Source organism: Aulonocara sp. 'chitande type north' Nkhata Bay, linkage group LG16 (assembly GCF_057382095.1).
Source record: "Aulonocara sp. 'chitande type north' Nkhata Bay isolate Kocher_YH1m ecotype deep benthic linkage group LG16, A_spYH_male_GT1.1, whole genome shotgun sequence".
Lineage (NCBI taxonomy): Eukaryota > Metazoa > Chordata > Actinopteri > Cichliformes > Cichlidae > Aulonocara > Aulonocara sp. 'chitande type north' Nkhata Bay.
In genome coordinates, this window is record NC_141359.1 from 11,537,565 (window position 1) to 11,559,616 (window position 22,052).

Consider the following 22,052-nt stretch of genomic DNA (forward strand, 5'->3'; position numbering starts at 1 on the left):
TGACAAATTAAAAAGGCATGAACATTTTTTTGTATCGAAAAAATATCGAACCGTGACACCAAAGTATCGAATCGAACCGAACCGTGAATTTTGTTTATCGTTGCACCCCTACAATAAAGCTATCTATAAAATAAAGTATAGAAAAAGAGATATAAATATAAACATAAATATAAAAGGACACAAGTGTTACCACTAATGTTTCTGGGATGTTACTGATATTATAGGTGTACAGATGTGCACACGTTGTGGCGTACAAAGTGACAGAGTGCATTGAGGTATGGATGAGACGAGACTGAAATAAAACCCCTTTTGACTTTTTGGTTGAAATCTGTGAGGGGTTTTTTTTTTAATTATTTGTTCCAGCAAACAGTGTCAGGAATAACGCAGAAGTTCACTGACAGTATGGTCCTGTTGTACCCAACAGGCAACACTGTGGCCAAATAAGCTCTCAGAGCACTCACTGCTTAATCTTTTACTCTTTCTCACCTCAGATCGTGAGGCTTCTGCTCTGCAGAGGCTGGACAGCGGAAGGAAAAGAGAGACTTCAGTCAGAAAATTAATCTCCAGTGGATATTATAACCTGAAGTTTTTCCATATCCTTCTTCTTGTTATGTATTTCAGCTGGCATACGAAAGGAACAAAGTGAAAGCTTGCTTACCTCTCCATTACGTTATCAGTGGAAATCACCGGTATAAAAAACCTTTTTACCCACAGAGCAGTTAGGTCTTGGTCTTCTCCTTGGCTCTGTTTTCTTCCAGCCCAGGAAAGATGTAAATCTAATTTGGCTGCTGTGTGAGCAGAGGTGAACGTGTGAGAGCGCAGATTCTTGCTCGGAGTGATTTGTTTCCAGCCTCTGCTCATTCCAAGAAACTCTCCCAGTACACAGCTCAAGGTGGATTATGCGCATAGTTGGATTATGAAAGTCTTTGACTGGAACTTACTGACAGCTTTCATGGCTAATTTAATTTCCAGAGAGACTGTGCAGGCTGTGACGCTCATTCAAGCTACACGTGTGGACAGGAGCACCCTGATTAGTTTGTAAGTTCAGCGCACAGCACAGTTCTGAGAGTATTCGTTAGCGGAGCATTAAAGATAACTGAACGTGAGTGCGCAAGAGTGCTTGACACTTAACTCGTCTCAGCTCATACCACCGCTGCCGTGTTAGGCGTAAACATAGCGTCTGCTGTCTGAGAGCTTGGAGAGCTCTCAAACCTTCTTCTGCAGGAGAGACAGAAAAACAAAGTGCCTAAAGCCTGCTGTGGCTCCTTTCTGTTTCTATCTTCTTCTAAAATCAGAGACGTGGATTTCACTCTGTGTTGGGCCCCCATACAGCAGCTGGACACAATTCATTTCTGCTGCCTTTGTTTCCCTCTGTAAAGCCTCGCGTTACCACAGACCATGCAGCAGCGTGGAGAAAAGCACAGGACGATCTGTATTTGTCCACAACAGAGCAGAGCGGGAGGAACAGCAGCACATTTATCTCTCTTAGTGGCGCCAAGAAAATCCAAATATGAAGGAGCGAGGAGGCACAGCTCTCTGTCTTCCTCCCCTGCTGCTGCTGCTGCTGCTGCTGCTGGGAGATTTTCATCAAACAAACACATTTTTAAAGGCATGTGGCCGATTTTCTCACACAGTAAAATCAAATAAGACAATAGAATTTACATTTAGCATTTTAATTTGCATATCAAAACACTGAGTGGAAGTATTTTGAAATGTTATGCTACCTATTCTCCCTGTTTTATGGTTCTTGGGCATATTTGCCTTTACTGGATAGGGAAGACGGGAGAGTCACACACAGTAAATGGTCCCGGGCAGAATCAAGCACAGGTCCGTGCAGCCTTTCAGCATAGGAGGTCACCAGGTGAGCCTTGCAGGGAGAATGCTTCCACATTGACTGGCTTTCTGACTAACTTGAGTTAAGTGGGAGTGGGTTATAGCAGAGGCATTGCGGGAGAGACACAAAGAATCCACAATTCAAATCTACGGGAGAATTGCAAAGTCAGATTCTTTTTGAATGAGTGACCAATGGAACTGAAGTTCATTTATATAACGTTCAAAGTAGCTGACCCAGTAGAGCTCAAGATGGCTGCTCAGTTGCAAGGCTTCTATGTAGAAGGACTTTAGATTATGAAGTCCCCTGACTCTGACAAAACTCTTTTTAATTAATGAATTAATTTAGCCTTGAGTTCAGCATTGTTGCTACCGCCATCTTGGTTTTTTAGAACCAGAAGTGACTTGTGTCTAGGTTAGCTAGCTAAGGTGAACCCGAAGACCTTACGTGTGTCCCCATAAAGGTGCTGCATAGGCTGTCCTTCGAAGGCTGGAAGTGTTGGACGGTCTAGTTTACCAAATGCTGCTCCCTGCACCTAGCAGCCGTGACAGTAGCAGCTACGGACATTGGGCACAGTGTTGTTTTACAGAATAGAAATAGAAATCTTTATTTAATATTTTTTGTTTTACTTTTACTGGAGAAAACTGAGACCTTTTTTTGGCATGTGATGTATCAGAGACTGAGAGACACCACAGCCATGGGCTGAGTCCTTTTAGCAAACGGTTGCCAGTAAACTAGTTTTGCTAATGTAGCTCATGAGACTAATGTCATTTCATTTTGACAGTACAAATATAATAGATCCAATATTATATTAATTATTTTATTATCATATATTTTATATAATTTTTTAAATGATCTGTGGGTCAGGGTATGAAAGTGTATGTGTGTGTGCAAGGTGTCTTATTTGTACAAGGGACAGACAGAGGTAGGCTGCACAATTACTGCTAAGTAACATGCAACTCTTAATACTATAATAAGCAAGGTAGGCAAGTCATCCATGTATGTTGAACCTTTTGATATCAGTGTGTGAATGAAGGTGGAGAAAAAAACAGAAGGTTTTCAAGTGACAGTAAATTGTCAGTTTAGATGGTATGTTTGTTGCATTTGCACGTCTGCAAGCAGTCATCGAGAGTCTGGGTGCACACGTAAAAGAATAAATTGGATGCTCATTTCATACAGACTGTATGCGCTGTGTCGTGATGTTACTGTGTTCCACATCTATAGCTCAGTTATTGCTGTGTGGCTGCACAGATTGTTTTCTGCTATTGACTTGTTCAAATAGTCCAACCAAACACAATAAACAAAGGAGCTTTTTTAGCCATCAGTAGGTTTGCCAGCATGCTTTCTTTTGCACATTTGTGGAACATTTCGATACACACACACTCAGTTGTAGCATGTGTTCAAGTTTGTGTCCACTGTTTGAATCACTGTCTGCAGACACAGATGCCGAAGCCACAAATTGCCATGATTCATAAATTAGTCCTGGACTATTTGAAATGCCAAGCCTCAAACTTTAAACATTAAAACCATTTTAAGGCTCCAGTTATACAGCTGCAGCACTCCCTTTCTTTTGAATAAGAGGTCATACACAGAAAAATAGTTTTTTCTTACCTTTTGTGTTGTCTGTAGAAGCTAAACGATGGTCAAAAGTTTTCAAGCACTCATCATGAATGTCAGTAATTTTGAGCTTTTAATGATTTCTTGAACAGTTTTTTTTGTCCACTCTTGGCAGAATTGAGTGTGTTTAAATTAGCTGCTTTCCTGCCATGAATCCAGCTTTTAAGCGTTGTTCACAAATTTTTCAATAGAGTTGAATGTGGGGCTTTGTGAAGGCTTTTCAGATGCATCCTACACACAAAAACAACCACCTCAGGTCCTGGCACTTTCAATACAGGGGAGGCATGATGAGCCGATGGAGCTCTGGTGTGTCAGCCTCCTCTGCAGCTGCACCACGAACCACGCACGTACATGTTGTAGTTTCATCAATTTCTCCAAACGCTCCTAAACTTTCCTTTGTATGCTTGTCTCCTCTTATCAGCAGTCAGCCCTATCTTATACATTTGGATTTGTTCATTTTAACTCATTTAACTCATCTAAAGAAGTAACAGGTTTTTTATTTTTTTTGTGCGCTACTTTTAAAACAAGAAGACAAAGATTTGTACCACTTGTATATCGTGACAGTAAATGTACTGTTAGCAGGTGTCTTCCTGAAAAATAACTTGGATCCATAGTAAATACTATGAAACTTATCTGAACCTGCAATTGAAATAGCCTGGACCCAAATGTCATACTGCATTCGTCGATTATGTAGGTTTTTTCTCCTCCCTTTTTCTAAGTTAGAGTTCCTTGGTGCAAGCTTGAAATTTAACTTCCTTTTTTAGTGCACCCACATCCCTGCCCCTCCTTCAGCCTACAGTTCTCTGTGGCACTGTTCCATGTGAGCAGGCCTGGTGGAAGAAATTGAATTAGGCCCGTCTGTAATTGCAAGCGTTTCGCCACATAAATCAAGGAAATAAATATTGGCTGTGCTGGATCCTCCAGGGGACGCCACTCTATTTCTTTACCCTTACCCAACCCCCACCATCATCCACTCCTTCCCCCCCTCCGCATGACTGCCTACCTTTGCAGGACCTCTCAGAAGTAATCAAGTTGAGAGCAGTTTCTGCTCTGGCCAGCATTTTTATGGGGCTGCTCTGCCATTTGTTTATTGTGCAGCATTTCATGAGGATGCAGATTGGCTGCTCTGCTGGAGCCTGAACCTTTATATCTAAAAGTCACTCTAGTGGATCTTACTTCTTTGTCAGCTCAGTGTGTGTGTGTGTGTGTGTGTGCACACGCACATTGGCTTTATTAGTTTGCTAAGCCTGTTCTTGAAGCACTCATGAATACTGATGGTAAATACTAAATATACACACTTGCAGTTTTCAAAGACCACATTTGCCTCACAAATACTGCATTCAGAAATCCAATGACAAATGTTTCTGTCCAAATGTTGAACAAATTTAAAGTAAAATCTGCAAATGAAAATGGGAATGAATGCTCATTGAAATATTTGTATGCATTGTGTGTAATATAAATATGCTGGGGTTTTTTACTGTTCCATCCTTAATTGAGGTTTAGATGTTTCTCTATAGTTTTGTTAACCTTTGATTTACTTACTCATCATCTCTGCCAGTGAGATGTTAGATCGCTCCCATGCTCATATTTTCATTGCACTGAACCGCAGGTTTATCTAATGGCCCTTCTTCTCCGCAGGCATTATATCGACCTTCCTCCATGTCCATCCATTTGGGGCCAACCTCGAGTATCTGTGGTCGTACATACAGAGACTAGACTCCAAGGTAAATGTCATTAAAAAACAACATGAAACATTCAGCTACATTTCTCACTAAACCCTATTAAAGAACACATGACATAGAAAATGTATGTAATACACAAAATACTCATGAGCAACAAACAAGGGATTGCAAAGGCATAATCTATGTAACCTTTCTTAGAATTGGACTGGCCATTTCTAAGAAGTTCTCTGGGTTTTGCTCGAGAGTAAGCCTATGGGTGCGTCAGTGCTTTTAGATATTTTTATCAAGCAAAAGCACAAAGCAGCATACTGATACTAAGGCACAAAAGAACACACACATAGCAGTTTTACTTTCATTTCATTCATCTTCGGCAACAGTCTCACATACAATGCTTAACAAATTTAGTATAACACCTATAATGATTTATATAAAAAGTAATTTTTCAGAAATTGTATATAAATAACTGTAACTTGCCAACTTAACAAATAATAATAATAATGTGCTTTACAACTGCTTTTTCCTTGTTTATATGTAAAACATTTCAATTATGTTAGTGATAATTATATTTTAGCATTATAAATATCACGTAGACTAAAGAGCTTGCACATATTAGTGAATTAACCATTACAGAAACATAAAAGATGATTCTGATAATTATCCAACAGGTTACTTTATGGTAGCTAAGCTGCATTTGTCACAATGCCACAAACTTCAATTCATTTCTTTTCTCAATTAATTTCAGTCGTATTTATATAGCATCAAATTACGATAACAGTCACCTCAAGGTGCTTTATATTGTAAGGTAAAGACATCCTGAGTTTAGATAGCGGCTCTGTGTTGGAATATGACACTGAAGAAGATAACAGTGGAGGAAGCAGATCCTTAAATTTAGTTACAGCCCTTTCAAAAAAATATCTACTGTAATCAGATGTATTTCCCACTGCTATGTAAACCATTATTGTAAATATAAATGTTATTAGGGAATGATCACTCAAAGGCACTACATCAGGTAAAAAGCATGAGAAATCAGATAGAAACAGATACTGTTGAGGCTATAAAGTTCGAGTTTTTTGGAGCCTCAAGTGGCCAATAGAGGAACTACAGTTTTTGGCACTTAAGTGTTGGCTTTATAATACAGCCCTAGATGTTGCCAGATGATAAAGATTTGCCATATAACAACAAAATGTGTCTAAAAATTATCCAATTTTCTTTGGTTTTTAATTAATCTAGTGAAGGTTGTACCTGCAAATCCAAGGTAGGTCTAATGTGTTTTCATAAGACCCAAAGTACCAAAGTGATATCCAATATGATATGAAAATCAAGAATAAAAGCCCCTGTAGTTTGTTCTATGTCAGTCTGATTTCTCTTCCTCTCTGCTGTCGTCGTTCAGGTATCTGCAGGGGAACTGGAGCGGCTCATGGTCCGTCTGCCCAGTATGTTCAGGCAGGAGCTGAGTGGCGTCGGTGCAACTCTGGAAAAAAGATGGAAATTCTGCGGTTTTGACACACTGAGTTCAGCGTGACACAGGAGTGGCGCACACACACACTGCGAAGACACACCAACGTGAACAGATGTGCACAATGCCTCGGACCTTTAATTCACATGTGTGTGTGCGCATGTTCTTCAGACACACGGCAGTGCAGTAGACAACAGATGACGTTCACTCAAGCAGACACTGGAAACTGTGAAAGCGACGGATTTTTTTTTTTTAGAATCCCAAAAGACATTTCACCTCTGGATGCTGGGTTCAGGTGAAATAACATTTCTTTTCCTCACTGCAGATTGTCACCACGGTGAACTGCAACAGGGCGTTATAGACTATCGTCGGTCAGCGCGGAAGACACACCCTCTGTCTGTCCTCTGAAGTGAATCATGGTCCTTGGTGTCTTGCTGTCGGTGCAGTTTGGAGTCTGAAAAATCCAGCAACAACCGAAACATCACAGACAGAGAGTTTAAAAAAAATTTATACCAAAGTTGAACGTTAAAAGATTTGATGCCAAACCTCATTTCCCTGGCAGATAAATCATCTCCTACTTGGTCCAAGAACTGGCTGTGCAAGGGAGTTTTTGCTGGGCTTCCTGTGGCATGATGGGACCACAGATAGATCACTTCCTCTTAATGGTTTGGAAAGGACTTTGTACACCAACTCTAAATCTGTCATTCAATAAAAACACATACAGAGCCCTTTAATTTAATCTTTACTGCCAGCTGATTGTAATCTTGTGTTACTTTCTGAATGTGGTGGTGAAACAATATCTAACATTATTTGTGTTGCATTTTCTCTATATTCATATTTGGGGTTTTCAAGCTTTCAGGCAATTCCCTGACTTTGTCCATAAGGAAGCGATTTTCCCCAGAATTTCTACTGGGGTGCAAATTATGTGTTGCCTCAGAGAAGATTTGCTGCTTTTAAGGCTAAAGTAAGGGAATAAAAGTCTGTGTGCACAGTGACCACCACAGATTACATGAAAGGACGGCCATTGCACAACTAACTTCAGCCTTACTCTGCTAGACTATCAGAATACAGTAAATCCCCCATTCTGTAAAAAGAGTATATCTGCAGAAAGGAGTATCTGAAATAAGATTTTTTTTTTTAAGTAAAAGCAATTTAAAAAGTCAGTATACAAGAGATCTATAGGGTGTTAGAAATATCATATGTGAGAACAAATAATGGTGAGAACATGTTTGACACTGTGAATTCTTTAGGTATGCTCATTGCATTAGTTTCAATTAAGCTTTATTTATACAGTGCCAAATCACAGCGTCAGTGCTTTTTATATTGTAAGGTAAAGACCCAACAATAATACATTCTTGGTGAGGGGAAAGAGCAGAGAGAGATGGGACAAGAGACAAACTATAGTGATAATGTAAATAGATCTAATCCCAGCACAGAACCCTGTGGAACTCCAATCACTGCAGCCCGGTACCTTTAATACCTGTGGCCTGTTCTAATCTCTATTTGTGATTAGAACAGATCATATGTCTGTGTCACATGATCTGGAATTGACCATTTCAATTCAATTCAATTTCAATTCAATTCAATTTTATTTATATAGCGCCAAATCACAACATAAGTCGCCTCAAGGCGCTTCATAGATACGTACCTGTCAGTGATAAAGTACCTTATATAGTGCTAGAAGTTTACAGTTTTAAGGCCAGACTACCCTGTGGGATTATATCCGTGAAGACTACGTGCAGTATAAGGACCTAGATTTTGCTACTCCTGATCAGAGAATAAGCAAGCCAAAAATCTTCAAACAGACATGTGCTACTTCACACCTGGGTACCATCGCAAAACATCTTGGATACATTTACCGTAAATAATGTGAGCCTCCATTGTTACTGGATGCTAGTGTTTACTGAGTGACAGTTTAGGGTTGGTGTGTGAACATGAGTTCGTATTTATTTCTTACTGCCAGATATTTTTTAATTGAAAAAATAATAATATACAGGCAAACTGATGTGGAGTTTGAAATAATCTGAGTGACTAAGTGTAAAAACACTCCAGGCCTGTTAGGTGCTCCCTGATGAGGACACGGACACTGGAAACAGGAGGGTTAGAGGAAGGAAAGGACAATATTTGGGGGGAAAGATGATGGAAGTAAAGAAAGAAAAATTGCTGATTTGTCAAAGACCGATGTGAGGGATCGAAATTCAATCATTCTGCTTAATTTATTTCATTATATTGTGTAAAGAAGCTGTTCACAGAAGGCAGCAGACTGAAATGTTCCACTGCCATATTACATATTGTAATTAAATATGGTAAAATGCAAAAAACATGACCTAAGTGGTGCTACTTTTTTCAAATACAGTATACAAAGTTAATGACTGTGACAAATATTTATTATCCTTCTGACTAGAGCGAAGGGAAGAGATCATGATGTTCGTCTGGGGACTGAAGATGATTTTTGTCATTTCTGAGTGTTTTTAAAGACCACAAAGCTGGACATGTAGAAAATACAATGCTAATGTTATTTAGCATTGCACTCCCATTAATGTTATGGGTACTCGTTCTCCTTATTTAAATATCTAAATATCTTCTTTTCTAAAAAAGAAAAAAAGAATGGTTGCACAAAAGTGTGGCTTGGAAGTGGAAGAGTGGAGTGCTCCACGTTTTGAATTTTCAACAACAGGCTGATACAAGTTAAGTTTGAACACGTTACTATAATAAAATACTTCTTATCACTTGCTGCTGTCTAAATCCAGATTGTGAGTTATATACCGACTGTGTATTTAAGCTTTGCTGTAGATCAGTTTGCATTAGTAATCTCTGCTTTTGTGTTGTTTTGGGTCTAAACGTTCACGCACTCCAGCAAGAAAAAGTAAGGAAACAAGTTTCATTTCATTTTTTTAGGGTATTTAGCTTCCCATTTTTTAAAATTTCAACCTTTTGTAATGAAGTGATATTTTGCAGATGAATTCTCTACTCCATGCTTCTCTTTTCCCTGTAAATTCTCCATCACACCTTTCCTTGACCTCATAGTGTTTTACACTGAGGACATATAGAAAGCGTTATCAGTTAGAGTACAAAAACTCTATATAAGTAACAGTCTGGTTACCAAATGGTGGTTAGAGGCCTTTTTTTGGACTATTTAGAAGTATCCTGACCACATGAGGAGCTAAGCTTAAAACTAAAACAGGAAATAACCGTCGACACATTGAGAGAGACAATGACGGATCCACAAAAGCAACATGATGCTGAAAAATATGTAGCGAAACAAGAACTGAAGAAAACTGAGGAACCAAAATTTAACAAAAAAAAAAAGCAAAACAATCATGGATAGTACAAAGCCCATGATGGACATTTTGTGTGATTTTTTTTCCTACACAAAACTCAACAACCAGTTTAAGAAATACTACTTCAAAATAAAGTTTTAGCTGCTGGTCACAGCATGGATCCCAGTGTGTGACAACAGAGATTTCCAGTTTCAAGTTTCTGAAAGTTGCATTTTGAACCAAAGAGGTTTGGGGGAAAAAACTTGGATTTTCCTCCTGGGAAACTGTGAAAACAGCAATTTGTGGACAAACAGTAAATCAGGGGTTGGAAATATTTAGTTGGGTATTTAATTAGGGTAGGCTGTAGTTTTCCAGGCATGGTGGTGCCTCGGTAATATTTTATTCTTTCATTTATTTCATTGCATACATTTAACACTAGAAACCAGACCACAGATTTGGTGGTTCTGCTGGAGCTACAGCAGTACACATAAATATAGGTTTAACAGAAACACTCATACGCTGAGGTATTACATCAATAAGTCTTGCTACACACACTCAGCCCTGAGATCTGAGTGACAGGAAACACCAAATTGATTGATTGATCGATCATACTTTATTCATCCCGAGGGAAATTGGGTTAAGGCTGCCAGAATTTAGCTTAGTGTGATGGTCATTTTGCTAACTGCATGTGGGACACCTTGCTGACCTTTTCCCTTTAAATGTTACAGGGTTTTATGGGTTGGGAATGACATTAAAAGTGCATTTGCAGTTATTTTCACAGCAAATTTGTGGAGAAAATTACAGGTTATGGTTTTAGTGATGTGGAAGTAAAGTTTTTCTTACAGTAATACCTCTGCAAAGTGAAGCTCAGTGCAGCAACAAAACTAAATAAAAGAAGAGTGTAAAAGGAGACTGTAAATAAAAGTATTCAAACTTTACTTCTCTGGGGAATCCAGCTCACAGGATGATGTAAAAGGCTGTTCATGACCACAGAGCTGCTACTGATGCAACACGGACGTAACACACGTGGCTGCTAATGGAAACATGAGTGTGGGTGTATGTGTATGCACGGGGTATCTAAACACAAATCTAGGGCAGAGATTCACTGTCAAACACAATCTTTGCTAAAGGCTTTTTTAGCATTTTGTTCCTTCCCTGCTCACAAATCTCTTTCAGCTCAAGAAAAATTAATTCCATGGAGGAATCACTGACTCACTGAAGTTCCTGCAAAGGAATTCACACCCGTTTTCATGGATATATTGCTGTACTGCAGGCACGCCGTCTCTTCTACTGCAATCCCTCCCAAACCCGCAGTTCCTCTTTATGTGCTGAGACTGAATGTGAAGCAAATTTTAGAAGTGGATGAATCAGATAGAAAGGCAATGGAAAGATGCAGATGAGTGCACACAGATAAACCGAAGCCTCAGTTTCTAGCTTTTGATTGGTTGCTCTCGAGTGTGTGAACCTTCACGTTCCATATGCTTTCTTTATGGCCATTGGTGGTAATGATAACCGTGCACCCGCTCTCTGTCACTGGAAAGCATTCGTGGAGGAAATATCAGATCATTGCGATCAATATTTTAAATCTTGAATGCTTCACTTCTGGTTAAAATGTAGTCGATAGTGGTAACATTGAAGTGGTTTACAATTAAAGGTCACAGAATTCTGTGTGCAAAGGAACAAACTCGAGTTATTTAGATAAAAGAGTCGGGCAATAACTGACTTTTTTCATAATTCTATAAGCGATCTATAAGATTTTGTGCTGCACAAGGCAAAAGTCTCCCTCACAGTCATGTTGTAGAAGATGTGCTTCAGATTATTGTTCTGCTGCCACATTTTGGTCCAAGCTTTAGGTGCCGAATTCTAAAATCATTCATTATTCTAAAGCGTAGCATTTGATTCGAGAATTTGGTATATGGAAGAGTTCCTACTCAATGACAGAAAGATGTCCTGCAACTGCAAAACAAGCCCAAATCATCACGCCTGCTCGTAGCCGAAAAATAGCTTTACTTTGTTGTCTGGGTCAAGTTTTCTTGCAAGAGACAGAGAGAGGCGTTGAAAGGCTGCTCCAACGGAACTTATTGTTTTGGAGGAAAACACGAACACAGCGTACAGTCGAGTCTTAATAGCTTACTTACAACTGGGCTTGTCAGGCACTCTTCTTGGCTGCAGTGGTTATTATTATATTTACATGCTTCCAGCTCCCGTTTTTCCTCGATGACAGCTCGTCCTTTTCCACTCTCCTTTTTCTCCCTCCTCGCGCTCACAGACACATAACGGGTATGGCAGTGCATTCTCCCTGCAGCACGGACTACACTGCCCATGATGCTACATTCGTTAGAGCTGTACCTGTAGCATTCTGCCTGTTAGCTTAGCACAACAACAACAAAAAGGCGCTCTCTCACCCAGGAAACACGCAGAGAGAGAGCGTCACCCTGTAACCATAGCAACCGTAACGCTGCCGCCTGGAACAACAGAACGTAGCTGTCAAACAAACCCAAACAGTCCTGACCCGCGACAAAATGAAACAGGAAAGTACCGCCGTGTAATCCATTTATCTCAACAAAGTAACTGTATTCTAAATACCACCTTTTTAAACGGTAACTGTAACGGAATACAGTTACTCATATTTTGTATTTTAAATACGTAACTGCGGTACATGTATTCCGTTACTCCCCAACACTGTAGACAGGCAAGTCCAACAATTCACTCAGAAGTGCAATTTTCCAATCGTGCTCGTCCCTTGCTCCCAGTGCGTTCCGTGTTGTAACTCCCTAGTGTGTGTGGTCCCCAACTCTTCTCCGCTCGCCTTTCCTGGAGGAAGAAGGACAATCCACAATTAGCCACACACGCTAGCCGACTACCAAGACCACACGTCTCGCACAGACTATACCAGTCAGGAATAATAATCCCACGTCGACTGTCGCCGCGAGTCCCGGTTAAATACCTCCGTCTAGCCCGGGAGATGATTACCAACCGCTGATCAGGTAATCACCTGCAGGTGCAACAGCGAGGACGGACTCCCGATGACGACAGTCGCCAGGTCACGCCTTTCCCACGGCGCGCACTTCCGTAAACAGCCCCGAGGACCGGGGGGAGAGAGAGAGAAGCAGACACACCCACACACTCTACATACAAACGTGGACAGAACAGTAGATGACACCACTGCTCACGGACCCCCGAGTCCTCCAGAGCCGGGTCCGTGACAGAGTTATTCTTATCAGATGCCCGAACCACCTCATCTGGCTCCTTTCGATGTGGAGGAGCAGCGGCTCCACTCTGAGCCCCTCCCGAATGGCTGAACTTCTCTAAGGGAGAAGTCAGCCACTCTTCGAAGGAAGCCCATTTCCGCCGCTTGTATCCGCAATTGAGAGCTTCGCATTTACACTCAGCTCTCTCTTCACCACGACGGACCAGTACAGCGTCCGCATCACTGCAGCTACAGCACCAATTTAACATAAATGTATTTGAAAAAAAATCCAACTTTAAAACCTGCATATGTCTGTCAGGCACATTTACTCTGAATTGCCTGAATTTGTCATTCTCAGTCGCCTTTCTGTGATTAAAAATGCACAATAATGATTAAATGGAAGAACATCAGTCTTTATACTCATTACTTTTAATAATATACTGTATAATCAACGATAACAAAACCCCAAGGACATGTTCACAAACATGAACTGCCTGCAAAAAAAGAGTTTGATACAATAACTAAAATGTTACAGTACAGAATTTAACTGTTCACCATACAGACTGTACAGCATCATTTCACTTTATGTACTCTTTGTCATTTAGCTCATTCATCATTTTCTAGCAGTGACACTCTCTGTTTCCTCTATAATTAGTACTAAATTACTTTGGAGTTTCTCTGAAATATTGTTGTAATTTATACATAATGTGATATAACCACTTTAGTCAATCAGACACAGTCTCTGTGGTTACTCCTGTCGTCATTTTCAGGAATCAATTTCAAATCACTCATGCACCAAACTCCAGCGTCTCTATAATGTAACCTTTTGACATGGATTTGAACGGCAGCATTTCTAAACGCTATTTATTCATTAACGCCTTAATTTTTTTTTCCTGTTACATTTTACAGGCTGCTGTCAGAAGAAATGAGGAGAATGTGCCACATTAGTTTGCATTATTAAATTACAGACAGGATGTCTTGTCCCAGCACTTTCCCCAGCGCTGCAGTTTGTCCACAAGTTTAAGCAGCAGCCTAAAAGATTTTACAACACGGCTGCTTCTGCTTCCTCTGGGTCTGAGAGAAGAGAGAAACCAATTTCGCAATTTGGGGCAGCGCTTTACTATTTATACACCACTCCTGAACAGGGAACACGCATAATCACACTGCGGCCCGTGCATCAGAGGAGGGAGCACGAGTGGGGAAGGCTGACTGCAGTATTTATGGCTCCGTAGGTTTACTGTGTCAACAGCAGGCTTTTCTCTCTCCTCAGATCCCTAACTGTTCATGTCTCCATTTGTACACAACAGCTGGCAGTGGCTTCATTCCTCACATTCACCCAGGGTTTCTGTTTGGCTGTTGATTTATCCATTTGCCATCATTGTTCCGGACAGGAAGGAGTTGAGATGATGATTCAAAATGCGTCAATAAGTGCTACCAAAACAATTTTGTAACCTGATTTACACATTTTTTATGACGCTACTGATCCACCTGCACAGATGTGGCAGTAGGATTAAAGCAACCACAGTTTTAAGAAGTTACCTTCCTGCATTCCCTGACATTCATCTGACAGCTTGCCAGAATCACTTTGAGGCTGACCAAAAGCCGTTAGTTTATGTTTTTGCCTTTTCTGCACCTCCTCCACAGATCTGCATTCCTCTTCGCATGAAGTCAGCTGCTCCAGAGTTCCTTAAGCTAACCATGCCCGATAGGACTTCCTGTTCAGCTTGACAGCTCCTTTATCTCAGGTGTCCTCCATCTTCTTCAGGGATTACCACCATGACAAGTGAAAAGCACCAACCAGCTTGCAGCCAAAACTCCACACCTTAGCAACAGAGATGTGGACTTGTTGCTCAGAATGCTTTTAAAGGTCTGTCAGAGGGGAAAGTTGAAGATCCTCCAGATTCTGCCAGATGTTCCCAGCACACTCTCACTATCCATTAAAGTGTGCCAGTTTTGTCCAGCATTCTCCCCACCACCTTATCCAAATCAAACCCAGCAGAGCTGTCAGTTATCAGCTGACAGCTCTGCTCCTCTCTTCACCCAAGTGTCCTGAACATACAGCAGGAGAGCTGACGACATGTTTACAAAACTGATCATCGACCTGCAACCAAGGGTGTCCTGGTACCACAGACACTTATGGATATCCTTGTGTTTGAACAGGGTTTTTGTTACGGACAAATAGAGGTTAGCACAGAAGTCAAATTACAAAACACCTCTTGGGTTCAGATCGAGCTCATTGCTCATGTGAGTATCCCCCAGCAGGACAATCGGGTCACCAGGAGGGGATTTCCAGCACCCCAACAAGGCCAGATACTCTGAATTATAATTTGGCACATAATACAGATGACAGTCACTCACATTCCCAGACACAGAGATCCTGGGAAGCATCCCTCTTGTCTAATGGAAAGAACCCCAAAGTGTAGGCGTTGAATTGGGGAATACAAGTAAACCCACCCCTGCTCACTGCCTCTCACGTTGGGCAACCGCACTCCAGAACCAAGGCTGTGCGTTGAGGCAAGCCTAACTATATCTAACCAGTGTCTCTCAGTCTCAAACACTAGCTCGGGCTCCTTTGCCACCAAGGAGGTTACATTCCACATATCAAAAGATAGTTTCAGCAGCCGGGGATCAGACTGCCAGGTGCCAAGGCCCCCACTTCTTACTGACACCACACTGCACTCCTCTACAGCCCTTTTTGCAGGTAGTGGGTCCACAACAGGGGTGCTTTTTATGTTCATCTTAGCTGAACCTGGCCCCCGGGCCCAACCAGCAGACACTTGGCAATGAGGCCCTTCCCTGGGGCTGGCTCCAGGGTGAGGTCCTGCTAAGCCTAATCCAAGCAAAACACCATGGTTTATAATGGTCTCGTGACCCTTCTGTGCAAAACTCTTTTTGCTTTAAACCAGCATGAAGAGTGTGTGAATGTCTGTTTCATGAAGTTACAGATACTCCTAACATGAAAAGTTATGAGGGGAGCAGTTTACATAGCAAACATGGAAGGTTACATGCTACATCTGACCTAAAATATTCTTGAAATACAGCAGAAATCTGGAGCATATTCCTAGCTGTGACACTTTCTTACAAGCTATCACAGTGTCTGGTTTTCAAACCATCCTCTTTTCAAGGCGAAGCAGTAAATAAGAGCTCAGCAGCCAGCTGTCTTCCCGCCAAGAAAATCTGCTTGTTCAACATCCTGAAGTGGAAGTGTGTGTGTCGCTGGCCTATAAATAATGCGTGCGGCAGCATTGTGAGGTGGCAGAAGGAGCGGGCCTCCATTAGCCGCGCTGCATCTCTAATGAAGCCTGTTGACAGCGGCTGTAATTAGCCACAGCTCTTTGTGTTCTCTTTGTTGAGTGCAGTGTCGAGACGTTCCTTCATATCCCCCGCCGCTGTCATGTCTAGTCACCAACGCCTGCTTGTCACTACACCTGGCAAGCATTACGGTGGGAAATCTCTTGGGTGAATTTCTATGTGGGCAGTTGTGATGCTGCTTCTGGCAGACAGCTGTGTGCAACTGTAAATGACGACATCAGATGGCGTGTCCAAAAGAGCCCACAACCTTTTTAAGTGAAGCAAGTACTGAAAAGGGGAATAAAGTACTGTTCACAATACAGTTGTTGGCCTTTTTCCAATTACATTTCTGATTCTGTGCGAAATTCATTCAAACAGAGTTCCCAAAAGTGGAATTGACATGTGAGAATAGTGTGTTTTACACACTACACCTCACAGCCCATGGTTCACCAATTGTGCTAGATTCACTTATTATGCAAATATACTCTTTATAAGGTTGGGGAAACCTGCAATCAGCTGAGACTGAAGAAGTCACATTCGTCATGATTGACGAAAAGTTTCTCCCACTGAAAACGCTACGTCCAGATGAGCACAATCAACTTTTTGGGATTTCCTGGATGATTGAGCATGCATCAAAACAGTGTCCCTTATGTTACTAAATTCAAACTATTGATTCATTAACATGTACATTATTAACATTTTGCATCGGGTGATAGTGGGTGTTGCCCACTTTAGCCCATTGTTCCCTCAGTGGTGCTAGTTTCAGTCATCATGCAAATGTAATTTCTCCCACTGAAAATGCTTGTCCAGATGAACAGAATCAACTTTTGGGGGCACTCTTGTGTAGCTCTGTTTTGGGTCTCCACCTTCAACTACTAGTTGCTCAGCTTTGCTCATTAGCTTTGCTCTGCATGTAACTTTTGGAATTTTTGCAATTTCTTTAAATATTGCATCTGTCCTTGGAGTGAATTTGCTGGGACATCACAGGAAAATTGTTATCTAGGGAAGAGGATGCCATGTTCAAAGTCACTTAAATCAGCGGTCCCCAACCCCCGGGGCCACGGACCGGTACCGACCAGTCCATAAGTCGTTTGGTACCGGGCCGCGAGAGTTGAGGCTCGGGTGCGAAATTTACGGTTTTTATCGTTAACTCGGTTTTGCTGTGTCTTTTTCCGTGTTGTAGTTGTTTGTATTATTTTGAAAGAAATATTTACGTGTTACCATAGCAACCAGAGAGCATTAAAGGGCAGAGAGGAGGACGTTACTCAATGTTGTTGGTGCATTTCAGGAGGACGCTGCTAATAAAGTTACACAATTACACAGTGAATTGGCATTTCAGTGATTCCTGAGATTAGGGACAAAACAGGTTTTAATTTTCTAAAATATATTTTTTGATTTTTCAAAAACATATTTACATATAATTGTTACACAAAGTTTTGGCTGTCTCACCATGTTTTGGTACAATCTCCCAGGTGTAACATTTTTTAATAATTTCTGTTTTTGCTGGAGAAGTGCAAGGTTTTTGTCAACACCGTCAGACACAAAGAAATGCAAAAATAGTTTCAGCTTTTTTTTTTTCTTTTGCTTGTCCCATTTGGTTCTTTAGCCGTCAGAATTGTTGTCTGAAGACCAACAAGGATACCCAATGGATTTACTTTGCCAAATAGATCATCGCGGCCTTGCCCCACCCCGATTTTCCAGCAGAAAATAGGGGTGTGTGAAGAAGCAGGTGTTAGCACGGCCCCTCCCGAGAACCCTCAATGTCTACATGGATTTAAAATTGAGAGGTGGGCACCGGCGCCAGAGGTGGGGTTGAATACACAGACCGTCCACTGGACGCCGTTAACGTGCCCACCCTCAAGGCCCTATATGTATGTGTTATGAGAGTGTGAGTAAGGTGGATGTCTAAGTTGTGGAATAAAATTGAGGCACAGGTGGCCAGAAGGGGATGGGGTGGGACGGGGTGAGACGGGGGGGTCCTGGGGTGCACCCCAAGGCCCTACTTGTGTGGGTGGGTGTGTTGGAGCGGGAAGAGGGAGGCAGCCGGGGATGGGGAGGAAAAGAAGGGAGGAGCAAGATACCCCAGCTCCCCCACTGGGGTATCTTACTACTGGGGTCAGCTCTCCCGCTGACCCCAGTAGGCACCCCGTCCTTTGGCACCCACCAAGGCAAGGGAGCCCAGGTCCATCCAGACTGGGGCCTACAGCAGCAGGGCCGCCCAGCCCCACTGGACCCGGGGCAGCCCATCCGACCCCACTGCAGAGGAAACTGTACCCACCCTAGCATTCAATCATCTCCCAGACTGCACAAGACAGTAGACACCCAGGTTAAGTTTATTCTCCACCTCTCCTATGACTCTCCCCCAGCTGCAGAGTGGACTCCCGCAAGGATGGAACAAACTCCCTGTCAGTTGAAGAGCCCCCTAGTTAGGCCGATGCGCCAGAGGCCCCCTGCGCCAGGGATGAGCCCCCGTGCATCCACCCGCCCACAACCTCGGCGACACACCAACAAGGACCGAAGCCCCCAAGGCCCAGCCGGAGCTCTAGCACGGAGGCGAAGCACCCCCGAACCCCAAGCCCCCACGCCTGCCCCGGATCCACTCAGGGGCAGCCAGGCTACCAGGCCAGTAACCTACGTCCGCCAGCACAGACCCTCCCCCAGGCCTGCTGCACGCAGCCACAAGGAGAACACCCTCTAAGAGCAACTAGTTTCAGCTATTTTGACTATTAGCAGCTTCTCTGTTCTACTGTTTATGCACATATGTTTTCAAACTAATTATACCACGTTTAAAAGCAAGATTGTTTTGGCTTTTTATTATTAGAGTTACAGTCATACATATTTTCAGAAGCTTGTATTTAATCTCTATAAGAAACAATCATATTTAGCAGCATGAAGATTACACATTTATTGAGAAAATTACGTATTTTTATAGGAAGATCATGAGGGAGGAAAATATATGGTTCTTCAAAAGAGAAAAATAAACAAAAACTCCATATTATGGAGTTGACAAGGTGCTGACGGTGGTGACACAAATCTGACGGTGTTGACACACTAATAGAAAACAAGATATTATTTTTTTCAAAATGACCATTAAACCTTAACAACTTATGTAATATCACAAGACACATCATAACAATTCTGTTTTTGCACACGTCAAGTTCTACATCTTAATAGTTCACCAGCAAGTAGCTGCCTACTACTCCTTGATTCCTAAAGTGTTTAGACCCTGCTGGACTTCCTCTCCGTATGTTTCTCTGTGCTTGTTTCCAAAACCTTCTCTTCTGCCTTTTTTCTCTTCTTTTCAGATCACTGATGTTCCTTATTTTTCCCTCTTTCAATCTATGTCTCCATCTTTCCCTTTCCTTTATGAGAAACTCTTTCTTCAACTCAGGCTGGCTGTTAATTTTTTTTCTCCTTTTTTGATCATCCCTGTTCCTTCTCTTTCGTTCCTTTGGCAGGTTCCCCTTTGCTATTCTAGCCTGAAATGCACCATCTTGTAATTACTATAGTTTTTCTGAACCATATGCATTTATACAGATTAAGGATGAATATTCACAACACAATTATGTATTAAGCAATAGAAATGCTATCCGGTCTTTAAGTCTGACGTCATTAGCCATTTCCAGGTCCAAACTCCGCTGCAGATCCGAAAGTCAAAGGAACTCTGCGACATCACTGAGAGTTACAAACTGTCTAAATTCTTTCATCTTTAATAAAATGATCAATGTGGCTGCTCTACCAGGTCTAACATCCAGACATCCATGAAAACAGAATATATGAAATTTAACAGTTAGAAGTTAGCTCGCTGGTTTCCACCTATATTCCAACATAAATGGAGACAGAAAACTAAACAGCAGTGACTTTTGTCGGGTTACTGAAGTTGGGCTAGCTGGTATATAGTGATGTGCTATGTGATCGCTAGCGACACAGCTATGTTAGCATAACATAAACACAGTGAAGCTGGAGGATGAATGCTAACTTTTTTCCACCTGATAAAAGCTAATGCAGGGTTTCTGATGGTTAGGCTGACAGTGATCACTGACTGTTTTTAGGGGCTTGTTCAGATTAAATAGAACAAGATAAAAACCATTAAAACATTTTAGCAGCACAACAGGCTTAATAAACACAGAGTAGTTTGGGCCCGGAAGCAGGATTCATACATCATCACTTAAAGACCAGCTCTCAGGGCAGAGATAGCTCAGCAGATGCCACATGATCGGAAGGTTGGGCGTTCAAATCCAACGAACAGAGGCTATCCTGGATTGGCAGCTGCCCACTGCATCACTGAGTGAATGGGTTAAATGCAGAGGACTAAGCATTTTCCTACAGGATTAATGATGTATACATAAACAATGAGATTCAAGATAAGGCAAATTCGATAATATTTGACACATCTGTGAAGCAGAAATATCAGTAAAATACACAAGAAGTAATATGACTGAAATATTAATAAAAATAACTTAATATAATTGATGAATAGCACACTTTTGTGACATTTGTCAACACCATTAGAAAAGGGTCACCGTCAGACCAAAATCCTGATGGTGTTGACATCTGATGGTGTTGACAAAATACCCTACTTTCTCTCATAACACATGTTTTTCTGACAGAAGCCATCTTGTTTTTCATCATTTGCTTATGGCTTCTACAATCTACCTAAATTAAGCTCTTTTTATAAAACAAAATAATTAAATCTTGCATTACATCGTCTTTGGTGTTGACGCACTATGGTTGTGAGACAGAGTTTTATCAGAAAGGTAGGTCATAAATTAAATTAAAAAGAAAAACAATTATCACAGCAGTGACCTCATGGCATGTGTATCAAACAGGAAGTGGTAAACGGGTCCTCAGAGTGTAAGCTACCCACAATAATTCCTGATTTTTTCATACTGTTAAAAAATCTGATGGTGTTGACAAAAACTCTGGACACGATTTTAATCACTTAGAAAATATGTAAAAATAAATTTTCAATTGTATATTTTGATATTATATAAGGTATTGACTTAAATACTTAGTGACGAGAGCCATGATGTTTAATTTTACATTACTGTTGATTTTTTTTCTGTATTTTAATATTATCAAACCTGCTTCTGGACAATGGATTTTTAAGGTACTGGTAATGTATTGTACCATTTAAAGCGAATATATATGTATAAAAAATGCAAAATCATAGTTTTGTTGTATAAACATTGCCTTGGTGGTTCTTTTAGTCAGTTGGTTAACACTTGTATGCATATTTTTAACCCCAAAATTGGGTTTTATCTGGCGGACATGTTTTGTCCCTTATCCCAAGAATCACTGGTTTATTATTATATTTACAAAATACCACAGTTTTGTCTTGGTCATATCATTTTATTTTGTTGTATTTACCGCGACACCTTAATTTTCCTTGTAGACCATGTCTACAAATCCACTGATTTGCCGCAGTGGGAATGATTGATTGCATGAAGTAGTTGAATAGTTATATGTATGTATAGTGGCAAAATAAAAAGAAGCTTTTTCTTGATAGATATGATTTCTAGCACATTCATGAAGTAGATGCCACCATTTTCAGCCTGGATCGATGTTAAAATAACAATATTTCCACTTCAACTTGTTTCTAGGAAAAATGTTCCCATGGTGACACCTACTGTAAGGAAAACTTTGAGTATTTTGAAGGTTTTTATTTTTGTATGTCTGTGACTAGAACAGCAGTGTAACAGGAGCAAGATGTAGTTAATAAAAT

At 41.2% G+C, this 22,052-nt stretch overlaps 1 protein-coding gene across 3 annotated transcripts in view; it reads left to right on the top strand.

Moving 5' to 3' along the window:
- The window catches only part of enox1 (ecto-NOX disulfide-thiol exchanger 1), a 147,592-nt gene extending 138,289 nt beyond the window's left edge, over window positions 1-9,303 (top strand). For all 3 annotated transcript variants that reach the window (XM_086265888.1, XM_086265886.1, XM_086265887.1), the window contains exons 15-16: window positions 5,087-5,172; window positions 6,521-9,303. In XM_086265888.1, the coding sequence (XP_086122014.1) occupies window positions 5,087-5,172; window positions 6,521-6,652 (218 nt within the window). In that variant the 3' untranslated portion in view covers window positions 6,653-9,303. The remainder of the gene's footprint in view (window positions 1-5,086; window positions 5,173-6,520) is intronic.
- The last annotated feature ends 12,749 nt before the right edge of the window (window positions 9,304-22,052 follow it).